The sequence below is a fragment of the Sphaeramia orbicularis genome, chromosome 12 (genome assembly GCF_902148855.1).
Source record: "Sphaeramia orbicularis chromosome 12, fSphaOr1.1, whole genome shotgun sequence".
Lineage (NCBI taxonomy): Eukaryota > Metazoa > Chordata > Actinopteri > Kurtiformes > Apogonidae > Sphaeramia > Sphaeramia orbicularis.
In genome coordinates, this window is record NC_043968.1 from 37,406,236 (window position 1) to 37,427,646 (window position 21,411).

General features: G+C 37.3%; 1 protein-coding gene across 9 annotated transcripts in view; it reads right to left on the reverse strand.

The window, feature by feature from the left end:
• dgki (diacylglycerol kinase, iota) overlaps positions 1-21,411 on the reverse strand; it is a 67,331-nt gene that overhangs the window by 9,542 nt on the left and 36,378 nt on the right. For 3 of the 9 annotated variants that reach the window (XR_003936941.1, XM_030150470.1, XM_030150474.1), the window contains exons 4-26: positions 19,638-19,712; positions 17,318-17,374; positions 17,141-17,209; positions 16,978-17,046; positions 15,938-16,054; positions 15,415-15,489; positions 14,941-15,036; positions 14,746-14,828; positions 14,334-14,394; positions 14,126-14,239; positions 11,057-11,182; positions 9,018-9,096; positions 8,678-8,733; positions 7,959-8,021; positions 6,797-6,870; positions 5,949-6,060; positions 5,743-5,829; positions 4,131-4,243; positions 3,135-3,197; positions 1,313-1,413; positions 1,154-1,233; positions 802-846; positions 140-209 (exon numbers count right to left, since the gene is read on the reverse strand). Coding sequence is in view for 8 of the 9 variants with exons in the window: in XM_030150470.1 (XP_030006330.1) it covers positions 140-209; positions 802-846; positions 1,154-1,233; positions 1,313-1,413; positions 3,135-3,197; positions 4,131-4,243; positions 5,743-5,829; positions 5,949-6,060; positions 6,797-6,870; positions 7,959-8,021; positions 8,678-8,733; positions 9,018-9,096; positions 11,057-11,182; positions 14,126-14,239; positions 14,334-14,394; positions 14,746-14,828; positions 14,941-15,036; positions 15,415-15,489; positions 15,938-16,054; positions 16,978-17,046; positions 17,141-17,209; positions 17,318-17,374; positions 19,638-19,712 (1,885 nt within the window). In the remaining variant the exon portion in view is untranslated. The remainder of the gene's footprint in view (positions 1-139; positions 210-801; positions 847-1,153; positions 1,234-1,312; positions 1,414-3,134; positions 3,198-4,130; positions 4,244-5,742; positions 5,830-5,948; positions 6,061-6,796; positions 6,871-7,958; positions 8,022-8,677; positions 8,734-9,017; positions 9,097-11,056; positions 11,183-14,125; positions 14,240-14,333; positions 14,395-14,745; positions 14,829-14,940; positions 15,037-15,414; positions 15,490-15,937; positions 16,055-16,977; positions 17,047-17,140; positions 17,210-17,317; positions 17,375-19,637; positions 19,713-21,411) is intronic. The other 6 variants (XM_030150471.1, XM_030150475.1, XM_030150472.1 and 3 more) reach the window with 5 other exon arrangements.

The following is a 21,411-nucleotide window of genomic DNA, read 5'->3' on the forward strand; positions in this document are numbered from 1 at the left end:
AGTACACTTCCAACATTGTACCATATGTATGAAAATGGGTGCACTTTTATTCATCTCTTTATTTGTGTCACTTTAAATAACTTTAAGTAGTATCCTTGTTCAACATCTCTGTTCCCTTTTGTGTCTTATCGTCACTCACAATCTAAGAAGCTCCAATTAGGAGAGAGTCTACTGGTTGAACTGGTCCTCGGGACTCCTCTGGTCTCGTCCTGCAGGGACAGAGTAGGACACTGTGACCATTATAACACCTTCACCAAACTATTAACCAAATATTGAGGTAAGATGCAGGATTATCAGAACAAAGAGAAAGCAAAAAAGAAAGGTCTTGACAGACGCAAACAAAGAAAGAGGTGTTATTTTTAAGTGTGTGCTGTTTTTTTAATTGTAGGCTATTCAACAATTAGTAACAAGACGGAGACAATCAGGACAATGAGACATTATTGATTTGGACAAAAGCCAGCATGTGTTATTTTAGTTTCTGAAATTAGCTCCAGGAATTTAGGGGTTAATGGGTGTCAGTCTGTAAAACTTATATTTGATTCATTCTATTGTGCTTTCAGTGGATCTTATCATTAATTTCCAACAGAGTATTTTATTACAGCATTTTACCTTCACCTAAAAAATATAAATAACGTTTTTTGACATAAAATTATCATAATTGTTGATGTGTGATTTATCCTATCGAGTCAAATATTTAATAGAGTTAATTCTAGCTCATTAATGTGTGTCAAATAGCTCTGATAGCTTTCCCACATGACAATAGTCAAACTTCTCCTACAGAGACACCCAAAAGTCATATACCTGATAGTGCACTCTGTGGCCAGTAGATGGCGCCTGGTGTAAATCCTAGCAAGCACAGCAGACAGGTTTCAAGGTTAACAGACAGCCAAAGCATTTGCATCACAAACTTCCACAGATGTTAACTTAGTTAGTGAACATTTCCCACATGAGACACACAGCTAAAAACAGCTCCGCCTTCCCAGTGGTGTTTGTCACTTATCCATCCATAAATAACCGAGAGTGAGGGAAGATGCTGCATGAATCATGAAAAAATGATGAAGAGGAAGAAACTACAGAGGAAAAACAGTGAGGAGGAAGAGAATTAAAATAATAATGAGCCCATTGATGATAAAAATAAAGTTGCTAGACTTGCCTCTTGCAATCTGTCAATATAAAGCCTGCATGTCTCCAGGTCACAGTCTCCTCTCACCACCACAATGCCGACTGGGATGGCTGAAAAAACATACCTCTTAGATAATCATGCATCGACACAGTTAATTAAAGCACTTGACTTGAGAAAACACAGCCTTACAGATGTCTCGCAGCCGTTCTTTATCGTACTGCAGTCTGTCGTACTCCTGCAGGCTGATGCGATTCACCCGCAGACGCAGGCGATCTGGAACTGCATGAGGACTGGAAAAAACACATATGTGCGTGTACATGGACACACACACAAATATACAATCATGCCAAGCAGATGCACGAATCAGACAAACACATAATTGTAAGGACGTGATGCATACATGCACACACGCAAACATACACAAGTCACAAACCAAACATTAAATCCTCATCTGACTCACGTAATTGATGAGATCTGGGCTCATGTCCAGTTTATTGCCCTGGAGTTTCTGACTGAAGGTCTACTCTAGAGGTTTATAAAGTAGTAAACACTCCCCACAGGGGCACAGTTAGACTCTCTGTTTGAGCTTGTGACAGGCAAATATGTTAGCGTTTCTGGGCAGTAATGCCTTCAGCGAATGAAAGGACAAGCTCTTTAGTCATACAGAATTGTTTTCTCCTACAGTATCTGCCCTGTCTCAATGCTCAAAACCTAAAACCTTACCTTAAAGGTAGTGAAAGTCTGTCAAATGAAGGTACATTAACAGCACATCTTCATTGCAGAAGTATGAAAGCAGATTTTTGGGGGAGAAAGGCATGAACATCAAATGAGAGCCAAGAGTTTGTGGCGGTACAGTCAACAGAACAGTCCAGATTATTGTTAAAGGTAATGAGATGACAGTAGGAAAAACATTGAGAGGAGCCAAAAGCAGAGTGAAACATGGAAAGGCTTCTGCATGCTGCCATACAGTACATTCTCTCCCAGTTAGTCCACTTATTACAGACATACACAACTAACACTCACATTTAGCAACAAGACATGACTCAACAACAGTTTGACCAGTATGAGTGTTTGAAGCAGCGCTGAAACTGGACTTTCACTTTGTGTTTCCCTTAATATATTAGATAAAAATGTGTTGTTTTTATTAGCAAGCGTTGGGTTATTTAGAGATAAGCACTGAACTGTTATTCTTTTTTTAATGATTTCACTTAATTTTTGTAGGACTAAATACACATGAATACCCCTGAAATTACTTTGCACAACGACTTTGCATATGTATCAAATGTTTTTCAGCCCATGTATCAGGTCCAGACCCGCACACCTCTTGGAACCATAACCCTAAACCCAAGAGTAGTCCACCATTTTGATTTGAACACGCAATTTACACCTGCTTTTTTGTCAGCAATTCCCAGGCATTGTAGTGTTCACACAGAAAGTAATATTTACCTCCCTTTTACCAGTTTTTTCAGTAAGTGCCAGATAGTTTACAGCAAGACACTTGAATTTGGACCTAGAACATGCACAGATTATTTATGATTCCCAAATTAATCCATTAAAAAGAAAAAACAAACAAACAAGAAAACAACAACCATAATAACCAATAAGCTAATTGCAGAGCAGCAGTGAAAATCTTAAATGTGAAAATACAATATTTTTTATTTAGAACTAGTTACATATGAAATTTTGAATGTTACCTAAAAATCAACAACTTAAAAATCTGTAAAGGCTTTTCTTGTCATCATATGCAGTTTATAGATGTATGTGTAAAAGAATAATGCATGATTGATTTTTAGTATTTAGTATTTATTTTCAATTAGCTTATGTATATGGTAATTAGTGGATAAAACCATCAAACTCCATTAAATGCATTATATCAGAATGGGAAAACACTGATGACTGGTTTCCACAAAAGGATATATTGAATACTGGTCAAACCTGAAACAAACCATGACACAACATTCATAGACAGATACATCACATACATCGACTGACACGGGGCTAAGGTACTTACACAGAGAAGGAGTCGGGGGGAGCAGAGAGGCGGCGCAGATCAGCTGCACACACCTTCTGAATACTACGGCCGCACACGCACGCAAACACATACAGAAGAGAGGAGGAATGTATGGCGTAGAGGAAGGAATGAACAAAAATGAAGGGAATTAGAGAAAATAAAGGAGAGGAAATAAAAGAGGAGAAACAAGAAGACAAGGAGAGGAGAAAACAAATAATGAATGGGAGAGGGAAAACCGCAGAAGAGTAAACAAATGAAAACAATAAATAATCCAAAAGATTTCAGACATGTTTTGAAGAGAGAGGGAGAGAGAATGAAGAGACAAACAGAAGAGGAGGGACAGAAGGAGGGACAGACGGAGAAAAGCCCAGAGGTAAGTAGACAAACACTGATAGCACAGTAGCATAGCAGTACATCAAGCAGAGACACTAGCTACTGCTGCTACAACAAGTAATAACTTCTCTATCTATGTTTCTCTCACATGCAGACAAAATTATTGTGGCTGGTTGACAGTTGAAAGTAGACCCACACATATACACAAAGATATACACAAAGAACTATTAGTGCTACAGTACAGGGGAGGAGGAGGCAGACAATTGTTAGTAGCCACATCATGATTTCCAAAATGAACCTGAATAGAGCAGGCAGCAACAATACTGCTCTACTGCTTCAGCCCTCAAACAAATCAATAGCCGATGCTTCTCAGTTAACAGAGTCAGAGTAGGGGCTGCCACAGGAAAAACCTTAACGTATAACATGTCAGCGTGTAACCCACACTCCTCATGCTTTTGTTTTGATTAAATTGAGTGGATGTGATACATATCCATCCTCTGATTGTGGTTGAACGGAGCTGTGGGACATTGAGAGGAGTGAATGTCAGCTCCCACTAAACAGATTGTGTGACTCACTCAGTGCAACCCGGGCTTTTACAACACTGTTGGCCTAGTTCCTCTGTCTTTGTGTGTGTGTGTGTGTGTGTGTGTGTTGGTGGCTCACTCGTTGAGCAGGGGCACAGAGGTGCGTCTCTTGCTCTTCTGGACCATGTTGGCCTGATTTCGGAGGGAGATGCGCAGAGTTGATGGAGCCAGTCGACATGGCTCACCATCCACCTGAACACACACAAAAACACAAACAGCATTATAATCAAAGAATCAAAGAACTATCCAGATGTAGCTTCACCACTAGCCGATATACCATACACACTTATTTTACACAAGGAGAAGTACAGGTAATTGTGTGAAAAAGTAGATATACTGATGTTTTCACTTAAGTAAATGTGAAAAAATATCCTGCCTCAAGTATAAAAATAGAAAGTAGGCCTTTGAAGGATGTTTCTTCTGACTGTGCAAAGTGGACACCATATTAATATAACGTGCAGACTAACAAACAAAGGAAAAACATCCCACTCCACCCGCTCATACAGAATGGCTGACAGATATCATGTCCTGCCTGAAGCTCGAAAAAGTCAGGTATTTACTTCAGCATTGAAATGGAAAGTTCTAGGAGGCGTGGGGGCCTTTTTTAAACATGTTTCAGGCCTTCTGAACATTTGACATTATCACAGCTTACCAATCTACGCTCCATGCATCATTGTTATGACAGGCTAATACTGATATTCAGAAGCTCACTGGCAGTGACTGGGGATTATTTTTTGTTTTTTGTTGGGTTTTTTTCTTTAGTATTTCTCTTCCTTTTTCTTCATGAGCTAAGATGTTGACATGCGTCTATTCATATAATTTGTCTGTAAAAACTGAACACCTGTGCACTATGTCCTGAAAATTAAAAAAAAAAAAAGATTTAGATTAAAAAACAAAGCAAAAACAACAGACTGAAAATGAAGAACATTAACATAATGAATTTCTCCACAGGCCAGTCTCTCTTTTATGTCTGTTTTATGTTATGTCTTTTATGTTTTGTTAAGTCCACTACTCTGTTTTCATGTTGCTGAATAAAAACTCTGCACTCATTTCCTTTATTTTGACTTAAGGCTGCAAAGATCAGCATAATATTAAACTGGAATCAAGTACTAAATCTACATTTGTGTTTTTATGATGTTATGTCTTCTTATATATTATTATCTTATATATTTTGAAAGTGCATCTCATTATGTTTTCATTACGGTATGCACTGATTCAAAATGGTCTTCATTTTGGGAAAGTGTGAAAATATCCAAAATAATAAATAATTCCACCCAAATTCATTAAAACTAGCAACTAACAAGCCTAGTTTGAAAATGTTACTAGTAGAAAGTGCAGATATGTGTTAACTGAAGTAAAAATAAAAAGTTGTCAAAAAATAAAAAGTATCACCTGTTTTAAGAATAAAACATATTTAATGTAAAAAAAAAAAAAAAACTTTGTGGAAAAACTGAACCAGCTGACATAAAAACACTGTCAAAATTTTATTCAATATTTATTACACACACCGTTTTAATTCCTTCGGCTAAAATAAAGAAGTTTACAAATAAGACAAATACATTTCCGGGGGAAAAAAAAGGTAAACTTCCAAAACTTCATTATTTCCTAAACTAGTGAGGACATAATCAGTCAACACTTTAAACCCATCAGGATCAGTGTTGGATTTGAAACTGGAACGGCTCCACACTCACCTGAACAGGTACAGTTTTGAAGGTGGTGAGGACGACTTCTCGACACTGATGAAGTCTCTCTCCGTGACCACCAACCTGCAGCGCCGCCTGGTGGATAAAGAACATTTGTACTGAGAAAACATAACAGCGCTGTTTCGGATGGTTGTTGGCTTTCTCTTTTACTTATTCTTTCTTTATTTCAAGAATTTCTTTTAATTTGCCATCACCAGTGAGGCCATGGTGAAGCCGATAACTTCGATACAGCCGTCGTCATGGCGCTGAGGCTCAAAGTCCCGGTGGTCCCCTGTGTTTCCCCACGGCATGGTGCCTGCACAGTACCTACACATGAACGCACACATAATTAACAAATGGTAACAATACTGCAGCGCTGACCACACCATTATATTGCATTCATTAAGTTGCACACATAAACAAAATGATTTTTCAAAACGGTTCAACCCAAAATCTGCTTATTGACAGAGGACTGAAAACAGACAAGTCTCATCTAGCCTTTAAAACAGCACAGATTTCTCTTTTTATTATTAATTCTGTTACTTCACAGCCTCTGTGTGAGTACAAAGACCTCAGTTAGACTGGCTGTCCTTGCCTCAAGGAGCCACTGATTCACTTAAAGGTATTTCATTAGTCCAGCGTCCACTGGAGAGTTTAAGTGTCTCTGATTATCTTAATACTGTTAAAAGCTTTTCCACTCTGATGGGAATACAGTAATAAGAGGAAACACTGAACACTGTAATTATAATTAGGTGGATATTTGTGGTCATTAAAATGATCATATAAAAATGGTGCTTATTGTCCCTAAATGACCACTGTTGGCAGCTGTAGATGAACACTGACAGTTAAATGATCGCATGAGAGGCAGACACGTGTACATCGATTCCACTTTGAAGGTAATAAAGAAATATAGACATAATGTTGCAATATTTAACACATTTTCAATCAGTCAGTGGTTCATCATTCTTGCCTCTCCCTTTACTTTTTGGTTCCAGCTCCATACAAAGACAAAACCGAGGCATCTAAATGAAAAACAGCATCTTATGTCAAGATATTCACTTACCTGGGAATGTTTAGAAACACAATGCACTGGAATTTCAGCTCCTGGATCTTAGGAGTTAAATCTGTCCCATCACACTGAGAAAACCAAAGGCAAAAAGACATTTACAATCCAGTTGGAGAAACAGTAGTTTATTTTGTACAAAATCTGAGGCTTGGACAAGTGGTTTAGAAATGGGCATCAAACACAAACATGTATTTGTTGAAAACTGAGCTTTGTAAAACCTGAACGTGAACAACCTGAACTCAGGTCATGTTCAGGTTCAGGTTCAGGTTACTTTACTTGTACTTGAAGATAGAATCCCTTTGCAGTAAGACAAGCCATCTATCTTGTCACACTTCACAAATAACAAAGACAATAAAGGCTCCAATAATAATTAGTACTGCAAACAAGAAAAAAAAATACGGAAAAAGACTGAACACTGCTGAAATAAACCACCATCTGTTCAATATTGTGACAAAATATGTATAACCCCCCCCCCCCCCAAAACAACCTATAAACAAACTGGGAATGAAACTGTTCACTGAATTTTCTTGATGGTACTGCATAGACATTTTCACTCTCAGATCATGTAGCTGGTTGAACATGACTCGTCCAACCTCCTTCTCAGTTTTCATTTCTTATTCTCAGTCTTGTTCTCATTTTTGGTCTTACATTAAGTGGGCAGTGGGAGCAGAATGTAACCAATACAAGTCAAAGGCAACATCATACATGTCCTTTCAACTACCATTAACAGAATGTGGAACACTGTAGAAGTGAATAAAATAGATCTTAAATGTCTGAAAAAGATCTTTGTAAGATGGAGGCTTTCAGCACGATGCTAGGAGTTTTGATCTGCTTTTCTGACATTTATATTAGCAGTCAATAGTGTAAAAGCATGTAATTCTGACATTTATGTGCAACAAACTATACATTTTCTAAAAACGTTTAGAATTTAGTCATAATATTCTCTACTTTCTGCCCTGGTCCAAGTAGCGAGGTTAGTGACAAAGGTGCAACGGAGCAGCTCTTGCTAAGGAAACAAGATGTCAGTGAAGGACACTTCAGCAGGGTGGAAGTTAAGAGCAGCTGAAGGACGGCCGTTTTAATCACCAGGCCGACCTGCTGCCCAGACATGTCGACACTGAAAACGATACAGACTGAGAGAGAGTGTGTTAACACTCACCACCACTCTGACGTGCTTGGACAAATCCCTGGAGCTTCTCTGGAGGAAATCTGAGAACGCAGCCTACACCGACACAAGAATGCACAAAACACACACACACACACACACACAGAAAAGCAGACAATCAAACACAATTGCAGTTCATTACATTTGCCTCATTAAAAAGAGATAACGCCTCAATATGCTTCCTATCTAGCTCCCACCCATCATTTTCTCCTTACAGCTACATCCATCTCTGAATATTTACTATTGTCAAGAAACTCTTTAATGCTTTGACTTGAATGAGATCATTTCAAAACTTACACAACCACAATAAAATACATATTGCACTACTGATCCTATTAATCCAAAATGAAGAGAAAGCTGCAAGGAAAAGTAATATCACATGCAACCAGATTAAGGAATAAAATTAAAACTCCATGGCATAAAATAACATTTCATTTTTTAAGAATCCTCATATACTTTGTTTTGTCAATTTCGTGTTGCAGTTAATACTGCTCTATATTCCTTTTATTTTATTTATGAACCTCTCTACTGTACTCTTTCTCCTTGTATTTCTCCTTTCACTAATTGCCTTTCTACAGTCCGGTATTGATTACTCCGAGGCTCCGTAACCGTTTATCCATTTACTGTGTTTTTTTCTTGAATCCTGCATGGAACGTTTACAGAAAAACAGAGCAAAGAAAAATGCTCCATGAATTTCTTTGAAAAACACTCACTCCTGCATAGAACATCTTGTTGCGGAAGCGACTGTTAAACTTTTCTGGGTTGGCCTCTGGAAAGACAGAGTCATACACAGAGAAAGAAAGAAGGGAGAATACATTAAAGTCTTGCAAAGACAACAGAGTTAGATATGAACAAATACAAGAGATGCAGTCTAATCTGACTCACTGGTGTACGCATGAATGACGATATGTTTATCTATCTTTTAATAATTTATTCAGTTCCGCTCATCTTTCGCTTACAACATTAAAGCATGATGACTTGAGTGGAAAAAGAACTTGATGGACTAAAAATGGAGAGAAAACAATGTGAGACATTAAAATGAAAGTTACTGACCTCTGGACTCGTGAAACTCCAGGGTAACATGAGCATCGAAGCCCAAACTGAAGTAATTGTTGAACACATTCAAGGGCAGCTGAGGACACGAGAGAAAGCATCAATGTTTCAGTTTATTTCCTTAGTATTAAATCATATATTGACTCTATATATATTCACATTTTCTGCACTGTAACAGCATGAAACATATATCCATCTATCCATCAGTGGACAGTAAATAAGTAAACCACACAGCTCGTGACCATCATACATTGTGAACTTCTGTATATATAAAAATGCCTTTTGTACAGATTTTTACAAAAAGAGAAAAAAAAATCAGTTATTTTTTTAACTGTGAGGACATTGTATTGATGTGCAAATCAGTTTCAAATCAGTGGTAAAGCTTTTTATTTACAAGGTAAACCATTCATGTAACTCATCACAAAGCTGTCTTGAAGCAAGCAGTACCATACCTGCCTACATCTGTATTAAGTTATAATCGAGCGATCACTTTCTGATTCTCTCCATTAACATTTAAAGATCTGCACAAACAAATTGCATGGGTCATGCAGCAGGAAGAAATACACTGTATTTGTGAGGGAATGTACAAGAATAATCAATCATAATGGTTGAACAGCCTGGGGGAGAGTATTTTTTAATAATTCTGCTGAGCCAAAAGCAGTCCAAGTGTGAATCAGCAAGTACTAGATTGTACCACAAGAAGATCGAGATAAAAAGACTCATAAGGATATATACATTTTAAAAAATATATAGTTTGCAAAAATATATATATAATAAGACAGATTGGACCAGGAAATATGGTGATATCACCCTGCCCTCTGTCCTCCTTGAAAAGAAATGAAAACTGGTAGAAATTAACTATCTCTGACTTATGTAACACTTGAACTTTACATCAAGCATCAAGTAATTAATTACTGAAACTGGAATTGAACTGGAGGTAGGACCAGTTTTTTTGTTTGGTTTTTTTTTTGAGCAGTGGACAACCCTAACATTAGTTACTGGACATTATTGCAGCCAAAATCTGCTGAAATAATTATTATGTAGAATTTACGCCAAACAGACAAATTGGTCACTCTGTGGTAGAAAGTCAACTCTACTTTTAAATGAATGTGAACTTGTTGGAGTACAGACAGACTGAATGTTAACTAAAATGAAGCTTCGTGGGGACCGTGCCTTTTCTGTTGCTGCCCCAAAGCTGTGGAACCAGTTGCCTTTAGATGTTAGACAGGCTCAGTCTCTGCCTGTATTGCACTCACGTCTAAAAACGCACTTTTTCTCGTTGGCTTTTAATCAATGAGTGAGATGTTTTTTAGATTTTCTATGTTGTTTTCACCAGATTTGAATTTGTCTTTATTTTTATGATGGTTGTATTTTGTTGTTCTTATTCCACACTGTATCTTGTGTCATCACTGTTTTACTTATTTATTCACTTGTTTTAGGATTCGTTTACAGCACTTGAGCCAGCTGTAAAGTTTTTAAAGCGCTTAATAAATAAAGTTGGTATGCTAATGTTAGTTTGACTATGTAAATGTCTATTGTCCCCACAATGTCACCAATAGACATTAACACAACCAGTCCAAATCAGAAAGAAAAACCTACACTTTTACGTCTTATAATGGCTTATTAAATCTATGACCTTTTTCAATATACAACTTCTTGTAGCGCAGTAATGTGTATTGTCTAAATTTTGTACATTTCAGTTTTATTGCAGAAATGGAACTAAAGTAAGCCTTCAGATGCCTCAAGCACTACTCCACTTATTACTTACAAACACTGTGTCTATATGAACGCAGTGCTAGTACAGACTTTGTCACTACACCATCTTAAGTTTATTCTGGACAATACAGTATTCCACTGCAGAAGATGTAAATCATTATTATAATGTTTTTTCATTAGCAAAGTTAAACTATTATTACAGTTTACAGTATAGGTATATCCTTCAGGAAAAAAAGAAGGAGTTCTGAAAGATTTGACAATAAATATAGAAACAATAAACACACACGCCAAACATGCACACTGAGTCTGAGCTGATTTCAGACCTTCTGCGTGCCCTCCTCTGGCTGTGAGGCACTCTTCTCCACTAGAAGATTCCATCTGTCCAGCTGCACCACTGACCCGTCCTCCACATGACATAAAACCTTAGACACAGGCTCATCTGTGTAACCCTGTAGTGAGAGAACTGGGATGTTATATAACATAAACAAGCCAGTACTTGAACTTCTGTGTTTGTAAGGTGAAAACTACTCCTAACCTACTCCCTAACAAGAGTCTGACACAGAACACAGAGACTAATGTTAACAAAGAGCAAGAACATGTACTGATTAGGAAATCACTGAGGCTGCATCATCTACAACATGACCAATTAAGAGCAAAGACAGTTCAAAGCCTGCCACATAAACACACTTATGAAGATGGTGAAGATGTGTACAATCATGTAAAGCTTTAACGCACACACTTCTCTTCTCCTTTTATCACTCTTTGCTACTTTTTCTGATGATCAGTTCATTTCTGTCTCGCCTCCTATTCTTCCCTTCTGTCCTCTATCACAGTCACTATTCAGGTCAGGTCTCTCTAATATATAACATTTTGTCTTTGTTTTAATCTTGCCATCTCCTCTGCTGTCTTTTCCTCTGTTTTTTTTTTTATTTCTCCTGCTGAACAGGGTCAGGAAATTAGTGCACAAAAGACAGAACTGTGTAAAGACAATCTGATAATAGTAGCGCTCATCAAGGACCTCTAACACTGACACTGCAGAGTTCACACTGTGACACAGCAAGTCACAGGCACATTCACATTCACAGTCACAGGAGGAGAGGAGAGGAGAGGAGAGGAGAGGAGAGGAGAGGAGAGGAGAGGAGAGGAGAGGAGAGGAGAGGAGAGGAGAGGAGAGGAGAGGAGAAGACAGGGCAGGACAGGGCAGGACAGGAAAGGACAGGAAAGGACAGGAAAGGAAAGGAAAGGAAAGGAAAGGAAAGGAAAGGAAAGGAAAGGAAAGGAAAGGAAAGGAAAGGAAAGGAAAGGAAAGGAAAGGAAAGGAAAGGAAAGGAAAGGAAAGGAAAGGAAAGGAAAGGAAAGAGGATAAAGACCCTGAAAACAGAAAATGCTAGTGACATAGAGGACAAAAAGACATCATAATTACACTGATTACATACATGGTAGATAAGACTTTTCACTCTGTCTTATCTTTGTTCAAAGCATCTATCTCTCTGTATGTGTCAGGAAGTTTTCAGCATTGCCTGACAAGAATCTTTAGAAATGACTTCATCTATTTTCAGTCTGTTATTCACAACAGGGCTCGCATAATACCAGACAATACCTGTAGGAATATTAAATCACTGTTTTTCTCCTTTTGGTCACATTATAATGAATAATTTTGGGTCCACATCCTCACTCATGAAGTAGGCCGTTCCTTCTCCATTGTTAGAACATTTCTGTCATGCAGAAGTTAAGGCTCAAGATAAGAAACTGCATCAGTGTTCTTGTCTCATGGGGATTAGTTCATAAAGTATTGCAGTAGCTTGATGATGCATAATTTAAAGTCTGCAAAATTAATTAAAATGTCCTTCAAAAACTGATTAAACCAGTTGTGAAAACACATTTCTCAAAGTGATTAATGTATGATATGTTAGGAAAAATATATGTTTTATGATACATTTAAATAATTTAGTCATTTCTGAGTAATTTTGGTAGTTTTACAGATCTAGTAACACAGAATTTGACTCAAGAGTCAAAAGTGATTCAGTGAGATTGTTGATCTACTATCACTGCTTGGAGCCCACATAAGTGGTGTAAAGAAAAGCATAATGGAGGAACGTGGGTGCATGAAAGGTCTCTTCTTCTACTGCAGTTATGCAATATGTGCATGTCAATAGGCAGATTTTTGATGGTTCAGCACTTCACCCTGTTATAGTAACAAACTCCAAGAGCATAAAGAGCCTTAATAAAGAAGGACGATGCATTATCTTTTACTTCTGTAAATGCTCTACAGCTCATTCTTCACAAAAAGAGAAAAAACGACTCGGGCAGAAAGCTCATCGGTGTTAAGAGCTCAGATGATAGCAGTTATGAATGCATTCTGGCTGGTCATTGTGGTCTGGTAGACACATACAAAAGATGCAATACTAAATGGAAAATAATGTCTCTCCCTTCTCACGATATGTAAAATTACATTTTGACCAATACTTGATGCCCAAACTAATGTTAGTTTTTGTATTTTTTTGTGTTATTTATCCCCCCTTAAGAAACAAATCTTTACTATAAATATAAAACTAGCTACTACCTTGAAGTCTTTCAGGCCTCCATCAAATTATCTATGAATGAACATAGATTTATATATCAGACACCTTATATGACATTATCAGCAAATATCAGATACCAACGTTCAGGTAATATATCAGTGCGTTCATATATATAATATTAAAGAAAGAGTTACATACAGCATTAATGCAGAACAAACAAAAAGTAACTGAACAGAACTTGAGCAATGACAACTGTGTTGCTTTAAGTAAATGTGTTGCACTGTGGAGATGGCAGACATGTCAGAGTTTAGAGGATGAGAAGCACAAAAACAAAACCTATTGCAGACCACCTGTGTCTCTGTAGCACCTCGAGGTGTCAGATAGGTAGCGTCTGGATTTATTATGCTTACATGTTATTTATATACTGTACATACATTTATTTTGATTCACTTTTTTATGTTTGTGCTGTGTTTAAATTATTTTTTCCAATTTCCTGTAGCCCTCTTTTATCTAATATTTTATTCATGAAGTGGAAAACGTGTTTTTATTGCATCCTTAACTTGAGAGGATAGGATTTCAGCTGAGAGTATCATTGGCAGTATGAACATCATTAACTGCAAACAAGTGACTAAAGACTGAATATGCAAAAAAAAAAAAAAGTTATAATTTATAAAAAAATTCCAGTGCAATTTTACGTCCATTCACTGGATGCTTTAAGTGTAACTTATTTTATATTCGCACAAAACAAAACCAACCTTATCACGTTATTTTGTAAGCTATTCCTGGACATTTACGTTATTACACTGACACATTACAATGTCCTGCTGCTCTCTGTCAACTCTATAGTAGAAGTCAAGGCTAGGAACTCACCCCACCCCAGTTGAGCGTCCTGGCGAGGTCATTTCCTGTTCCCAGAGGAAGAACAGCGACAGGAGGCTGTGGGTTCATCTGTAACTCATCTAGAGCGGACAGGATCCACCCCACCTATGGTGAGACATAAACATTAATTACACGGCAAAAAAAAAAAACAATTCAATACAGCATAAAGAGCAGTCCAACATGAGCAGAATAGTCTCACCGTGCCATCCCCTCCACAGGCAAGAATCCTCAGATTTGGCACTTTCCTATATAACTCCAACCTGATAATTTGTTGAGAGAATAAAAGAACAAAGCAGCACTGATTAGCTCTGAGTCTGTATAACTGGCCCAAGATTCATGACAAAGTGATCAACCAATGAGCAAGTGTTCAACTAGCGGACAGCATTTTTAATCTGGTTGTGGATCATGAATCAATATCATTAATGTAATGTGTAATCAAGATTTTAACAGATGTAGGAAAAAAAATCTAATATTGTTAGTGACCAAAACTGCAAATAACAGTACTGATTACAGACACTGAAAGGAAGCAAGCCACACTGATGTCAACCAAAATCAGTAGAGAACATTATTTTTCAAAGAAATTCTAAACCATCCAAAGATGGGGTACTTACGCCTCTCTGAGCCCACCCTGTGAAAGGTCAAAGACTTGTCGGGGGTTCAAGATCCACATGAACATCTGTAACACCTTGGCACCCTATGTATCAACACATTTTTAAATTACTGCCTACACCGACACTTGTATGTACAGGAAATTAGAGATTGCTTCTGGGTATGCAAAACTAAAATAAATCAAAATATTTCCTGACCTGGTTGCCCCCACTCTTGGGATTGACAAAAACCAAAATGGGTTTCATGAGAGGAGAAGGAAGGGGCTTCAACATAAACGGACGCCATTTGGACTCCTACGGAAACAAAGAGAAAGGCTGCAATGCTGTTGTTCGGTGCACACATCAAAAATATGGCACAGAAGCAGAAACACGGCCAGGGTGATGAATATAATTCCACTGATGTACATTTTAATTACTACGTTGGTGGCAGTGTCAAAATGGAGCAAGAGAGATGCAAAACTTAGTTTCAATGGTACAAATTTTTTGATTCCAATCCTAAAACTAGTCACAAATTGACTATTGTGTTTTGAACAAAGGAACTAATTTTAGAAAATGATGCATCTCTGAGGGGCTGACAAATGTGTGACCAAAAAAAGATATTTACTCAAAGAAACTTCATTAATATAATAACTACTGAGACAATCTTTCTTAATGTCTTACAGTGTTACTTACATCCAGTCCCTTCTTGCTCGTCCTTCGTTTGAAAGATGTCCGTTTTTTTCTCCTGGCAGAGTTCTTAAGTGAGCTCTAGGGTACACACACACACACACACACACACACACACACACACACACATATGTACATGTACAGAGTTCAGTGGTTAGTTCACTGTCACCATGTCCCTTGTGATGGTAATTAAAAGTGCAATGAAGCATGTGATGTGACTCAGGGATGTGTGTATCTGTACGTGTGAGTCACTTTGTCTGTACGTGTGTGCGTGCCTCTGACGACGAGACATAAACCGGGGGTTCTCCGGACAAATCAGACATGTGTCAGCTCGTATCCCATCAAAACACACAGACATCAACAAAAGCAGACATGCACATAGTTTTTGACACATGCCTTCTTTTAAGGTTTTAAATTTAGATCTCACAAAGTCATTACTCATTACTGTCACAAAATGTCAGCAAGTGAACTTTATCATGCAGTGGACTGACTGATGGGGGAGCTCTGTAATAAGGATGTGTGTGTGCACCTGCGGTTTCCTGACTTTGATGATCCAGGAGGGTGGTACTATGACTCCGGCATGGGCCCCCAGTGAGCAAGGCTCCTCAATCTGGTGCAGCATGAAACACGTCACTTTGTTGTGGAACTGCAACAGAAACACCCCTCTACATTAATTATGTACAACTAATACATGTGTAAAATGCCTCCAAAATAAAAGCAGTGAAACTTTACCAAGTCTGAGTCACTAACAAAGAAAAAGTACAATGCATTCACCTTTCAGGGTCTTTCTAGTGGAAGATATATAAATATATTGAATAAATGTACATAAACCATGTAATAAAACTTACATTATACAATGAAAACATCAGCTAACCATCATTTTTTTCATTTGATTTCCAATTCATCATATTAAAGTATGTAAGATTTAGCAGATTTAGTCTCTGAAGCAGATTATTTTTTTTTAAAAATGTAGACCAGTTTTATCAAAACTACACGTTACATGTGGATACTGGTTCTGATCTGATCTTAGAGGGATATTTCAATCAGATGACAAAAGCATTTTCCCATTTACATACATGATGTTCGAAGTATGTATGCTTCAATAAGTAACTTGCACCTTTCTGTTACTCAAACATTAGAAAAAACATTCACCACATGTCTTTCCAGTGACAAGATCCTGCTAAGTCTGCTTAAACAGCTGAATCCATTTTGCACAGTTTTCACAGGGTCTGTTACTGTCATAGAAAGGACTTCAAACAATAACAGTTCATAGTGAATTATGGATTATTCACAGAATTGTACCTATTTTTGCAATGTGGGTGCACTTAGTCTTTTAGTTTCAGGATAGAAAAAGAACTGCACATGCCAAAATATCACACAAACCATAAAAATAGTTTTAAAAAAACACCTATAAAAGAAAATAAAATGACATTAACAGTATAGCAGCAAATGAGGCTTCAAGAACACAATCTCCTTTTTCAAAATATCACTTGATTTATGATATTATTTTACACAAATCTGTCTGTTGATGTGGCCAAAGACAATCTGGGCAGAAATCAAACTACTTACAGCCTGTTTACACCATGAACAGCTGATAGCTATGATTTCTTTACTATGAAAGAACTTTTGCTGAAAACTCTGCAGACACACAGAGGGAAAACACAGAATTAGTTCAAAATATAATACATATAATGTAAATATTCAAAGAGGCTGTTTGTTTGTGTGTACTTACCTTTCCACACTGTTTACATTTCCCCTCCTGTCTTCGTCTGTGAACCCAATGATGTCTCAGTATGTTCTGCTGTCAGAGAGAGAGAGGCTAAACAGACTCACATTTTCCATACAGGAGAAACACACATTCTCTCAAATATACTGTATATTATGTGCATACAGTTACACATACACTTACGTCTCTGAGGCACCGGGAGCCTCCCTCTCTGAAAGTTGGCTTACACCGGAAGTTGATCTAAAGAAAGGAAAACAAGGAGAGCAGAATCAAGACAAAGATTATTAAACTCAGTTACCAGTACCATATTACATTCAGCCATATGCATGCATACCAGCTAGATTCATGATCAAAACTAGATAGCCTATGATGATGTAAAAAAGTGTAAATGACACTTAATTGATTGATTAACAAGAGTTTTAAATAACCTCTCAACATATTGTTTATTCCTGCACACAGAAATGTTTTTATTTATGTTTTGTTAATTATTTGTACCAGTAAGTTAATTATCTTGTACATAGAAGATAAAACATATCATCTTTTGGGGTTTTAGGGACTCACATCAAGTCAACAGAACAGATAAATGAATAAATCAATGTAGAGCAGTGAAAATCAAACCAGAAGTAGCTGATAAAGTCAGTGATTCTAGTGGAGGAGTTGAACATTACCCTGGCCACACTACCACAGACATTTTAATAGACATATTTTTACCTCCACCAGGAGGTATTGTGATCACTTTGCTTTGTGTGTTTGTGTGCGTGCATGTTTGTTTGCGTATTTGTTTGTTTGTTTGTTAGCAAGATAACTCAAAAAGTTATGGATGGATTTTCATGAAATTTTCAGGAAATGTTGATACTGGCACAAGGAAGAAAAGATTAAATTTTGGTGGTGATTGGGGGTGGGGGGGTGGGGGGCACGGGGGCCCTACTGATCTGCCTTGGTGGAGGTCTGCGCTCTCTGAGTGCTTTTCTTGTCTTCATGTTTTTTTAAGAAGTTCTGTGCATATGATGTTTGCCTTATAAAGTATCTGTCCACAGGATAAGACAAAAATAAAACAAACCATTGTTTCTGTTGGACTTAAAACTGTGGATAGCATGCATACTACTGGGTAGTTGTCGAAGTGTATTCTTTACATGATGTGGATTTGTCTATAATGCAGATCTGGTCCCAAAGGTATCCGTGCAGACCTCAATCTACTGCATGTCGTACACGGATTTATACACTTGGATTTAATGTTTCAGGTTCTTTACACAAAGCAATAATGAAAGTTCATACATGCACATGCAACAAGGTGTGATACCATCCTTTTCCAATCTCTTCATTTTCCCTGTACACACAGTGTTTCAAAAATCTTCTCTTTAGAAAGTGTTTTTTTTTTTTTTTTTTTTAAATCTCTGTTTTGTATGACCTAAAACATGGTTTATGAGTGGACAAGAGACTCAAAGGTCAAGAAAAATATCCATTTTGCAAAACATCAGCATTAGTGTGGATGCGCCATATATTTGCTGAAAGTGATTATTTGTAAAATTTATAAAGATTAATCAATATTGCTAAATAATCAGTGTGCCTCTGTTCTATGATACATTACATTACACTGCTAATGCATTACTACATTACAGAATATTTACCCTGCCCCCCAAAGAGGAGGCAAGGGGTATTATTTTTGGTTTAGTTTGTTTGTTTGTTTGTTTGTTTGTTTGTTAACACTCTAGCAGCAAAACCATTGGTTGAATTCATAACAAATTGGGTTTATAGATTGCCAGTGACCAAGAATAGATGCGGTTACATTTTGGGAACAGTAGGTCAAACTTTAAATTTTTTATGAATTTTTGAAATCTTATTTCTTCTCCCATTTACTCATAATGGGCAAAATTTCAAATGTCTATAAAAACATCAATTTTGCTTGAATTTACTTCAAACCTGGCACATATATAGAGGCAATTGATAAGGTGACATCAGCACAACACATATACATGATGACATCAGCTGGATCGATGCCAAAATAAGCTACAATGTGTGCAAGTGGTGGGGCTTGTTGTGCCTGGCACCACTTGTTCTAACTAGTTTGAGATTTTATGATAGAATCCAATCTTTAAGGTGTGAAAGTACTGGATACATCATAACTCCTAATATTACAGTATTTTCTCATAACCTGTGGTGAATGCATATATAAGCATAACTGTCCTCTAAAGTTCATTTTAATACAGTAAGAGGTATCTCTTGGGAGGAACACAACAGTTTACAACAGAGGAGCCAGATATTCATTTTAAGAAAATCCATTGGTGGCCAACATTCATGTATCCTGATAAGCTGCCTTTGTTCTTTTATGCCTAACTGTGCTCAGCAGAACTCAACAGCACACTGTAGCAGGAAACACAATTCTAACAAATAAGCCAGAAAATGACCTTTAGGCTTTACAAATGAAATCCTCCAAAACAAAAGTAACAGTGTGGCAAGTCTACAATGGAAAGTATTATGGATTAACAGTCTGCGTGTGTCATACCTTTTCTAGTTGCTCTATACAGCCGGTGTGAACAACAATCTTACAGGCTGCACATTTCCTCCTGGGGGCTGACTTCTTAAAGGAGAAACAGACGCACAGCACAGAGGGAGGTGAGACACAGCACACAACAACACAACTAACAAACACAAACATTGAGAAGAATAAAGCACACATACATACACACACACACACACACACACACCTCTTCCCATTGAGTTTAACAGCCTTTTTACGTGAAACATTAACAGTACAATAACACTCCAGGTATGAAAAGAGACACCTTGACATTTTACAGTTTTTAACATTTTAATTTGTCTGTGGTGACTCAAACTGAACCAAGAAATTATGCTGTCATTAAATTAAACTGGATAAAATTTTTCCTGACTGTGTGAGTAACAGCACCATTCACACTGTTGTCTACAAAGACTGATCAACAACTTTACACAGCCTGAATACTAAATTTAGCATTGTTTAAGTCCTAGTGGGAGTATGCTGAATGAGCAGAAAGAACAAGTATCCCATTTATGAGCCTGGAATGACCAAACATAAATGTGTGAGGTGGTGGAGTCTTCTCTGAGGTAATGATCCTGTTTGCCTTCCATAAATATTATTGTTTTTATGCCCTTACTCTTACAGCAAACTACTCATTACGGATAATAATATGGCAACAAATAATAGAGGGGTCTCACCTCCAGCAAATGGTTTACCACTTCACTGTCACAGTACACAAAAGTGACATTGACATTAAAAAATGCCTTTTAATCTTGTATCTCACTGGTCAATGTTCTCACACACTCCCATCAAAAGGAACACATCACATTTAGGGAGGGAGAAGTTATTTCACAAGGTATTCTGACCGCTAAAATACAGGGAATGATGCATCTTAAATGACAAAATCATAACTAGAGGAACATATTTACCAAATGATAGTTGTTTTGTTGCTACAGTTACATTTGTAAGCTCATAAAAATCATCTTCACTTGCATTGAGGGTTCACGTAATCCCAGAGTCATGATTTTAGCATGTAGTCCACTTCATCAGCCTTTCATGTTAGGTATAACATGTTTACAATTGTTTTTTTCATCAACTTTATATCAGCCTTTTATGAAGGAAAAGTATGATGAGTGCAGCACTTGATTAAAGTATAAAAAACAGTGTGAGGGTAAGAAAAAATTAGGTACTAGTACAAGGCTGGGTCAGATAAAGCATAATAACTGCAACTTACGATTGGCAAAAGTTTGAAATATTTAGTGTAACTCATACCACACATAATATAATGTGTCATAACAAAAACCAAAGTTAAGTCATAGGCCAACACATTTTGAATCAGAAGAGGGAGCGAGGCTTACTGATGAAGACTCTTATTAACAGACAGCATTAACATAACATAGCTTCCAGTCCTCACTGATCAAATGACCCTGGCATTGCAAGCTGCATTAAATTACTTTGAGAAATGGTAAATAGAGCTTGCAAATGTATTTTGCAATATTGCACTACTCTCAGTGCTGACTGAGCTTAAACGCCTGCATCCTCCTGACTGCCAGGTCTTTCCTCGATGACTGACTCATCCATATCAAACCGAGTGCAGGTAGGAATGTGCTTATTCATGTCAACCATGACTCGTCAAAGCAGTATGGGATTCCACTATAGTCAGGCTGTTCTTTCGAGATCACAGTGCTCACACAAATTTGTCTGAACCTAAAAGACTATTCCATGTAAACGTTTATGGAGAAAAGCAACTTATATGCAAGTTTTTTGAGGGTTTTTTTTTACA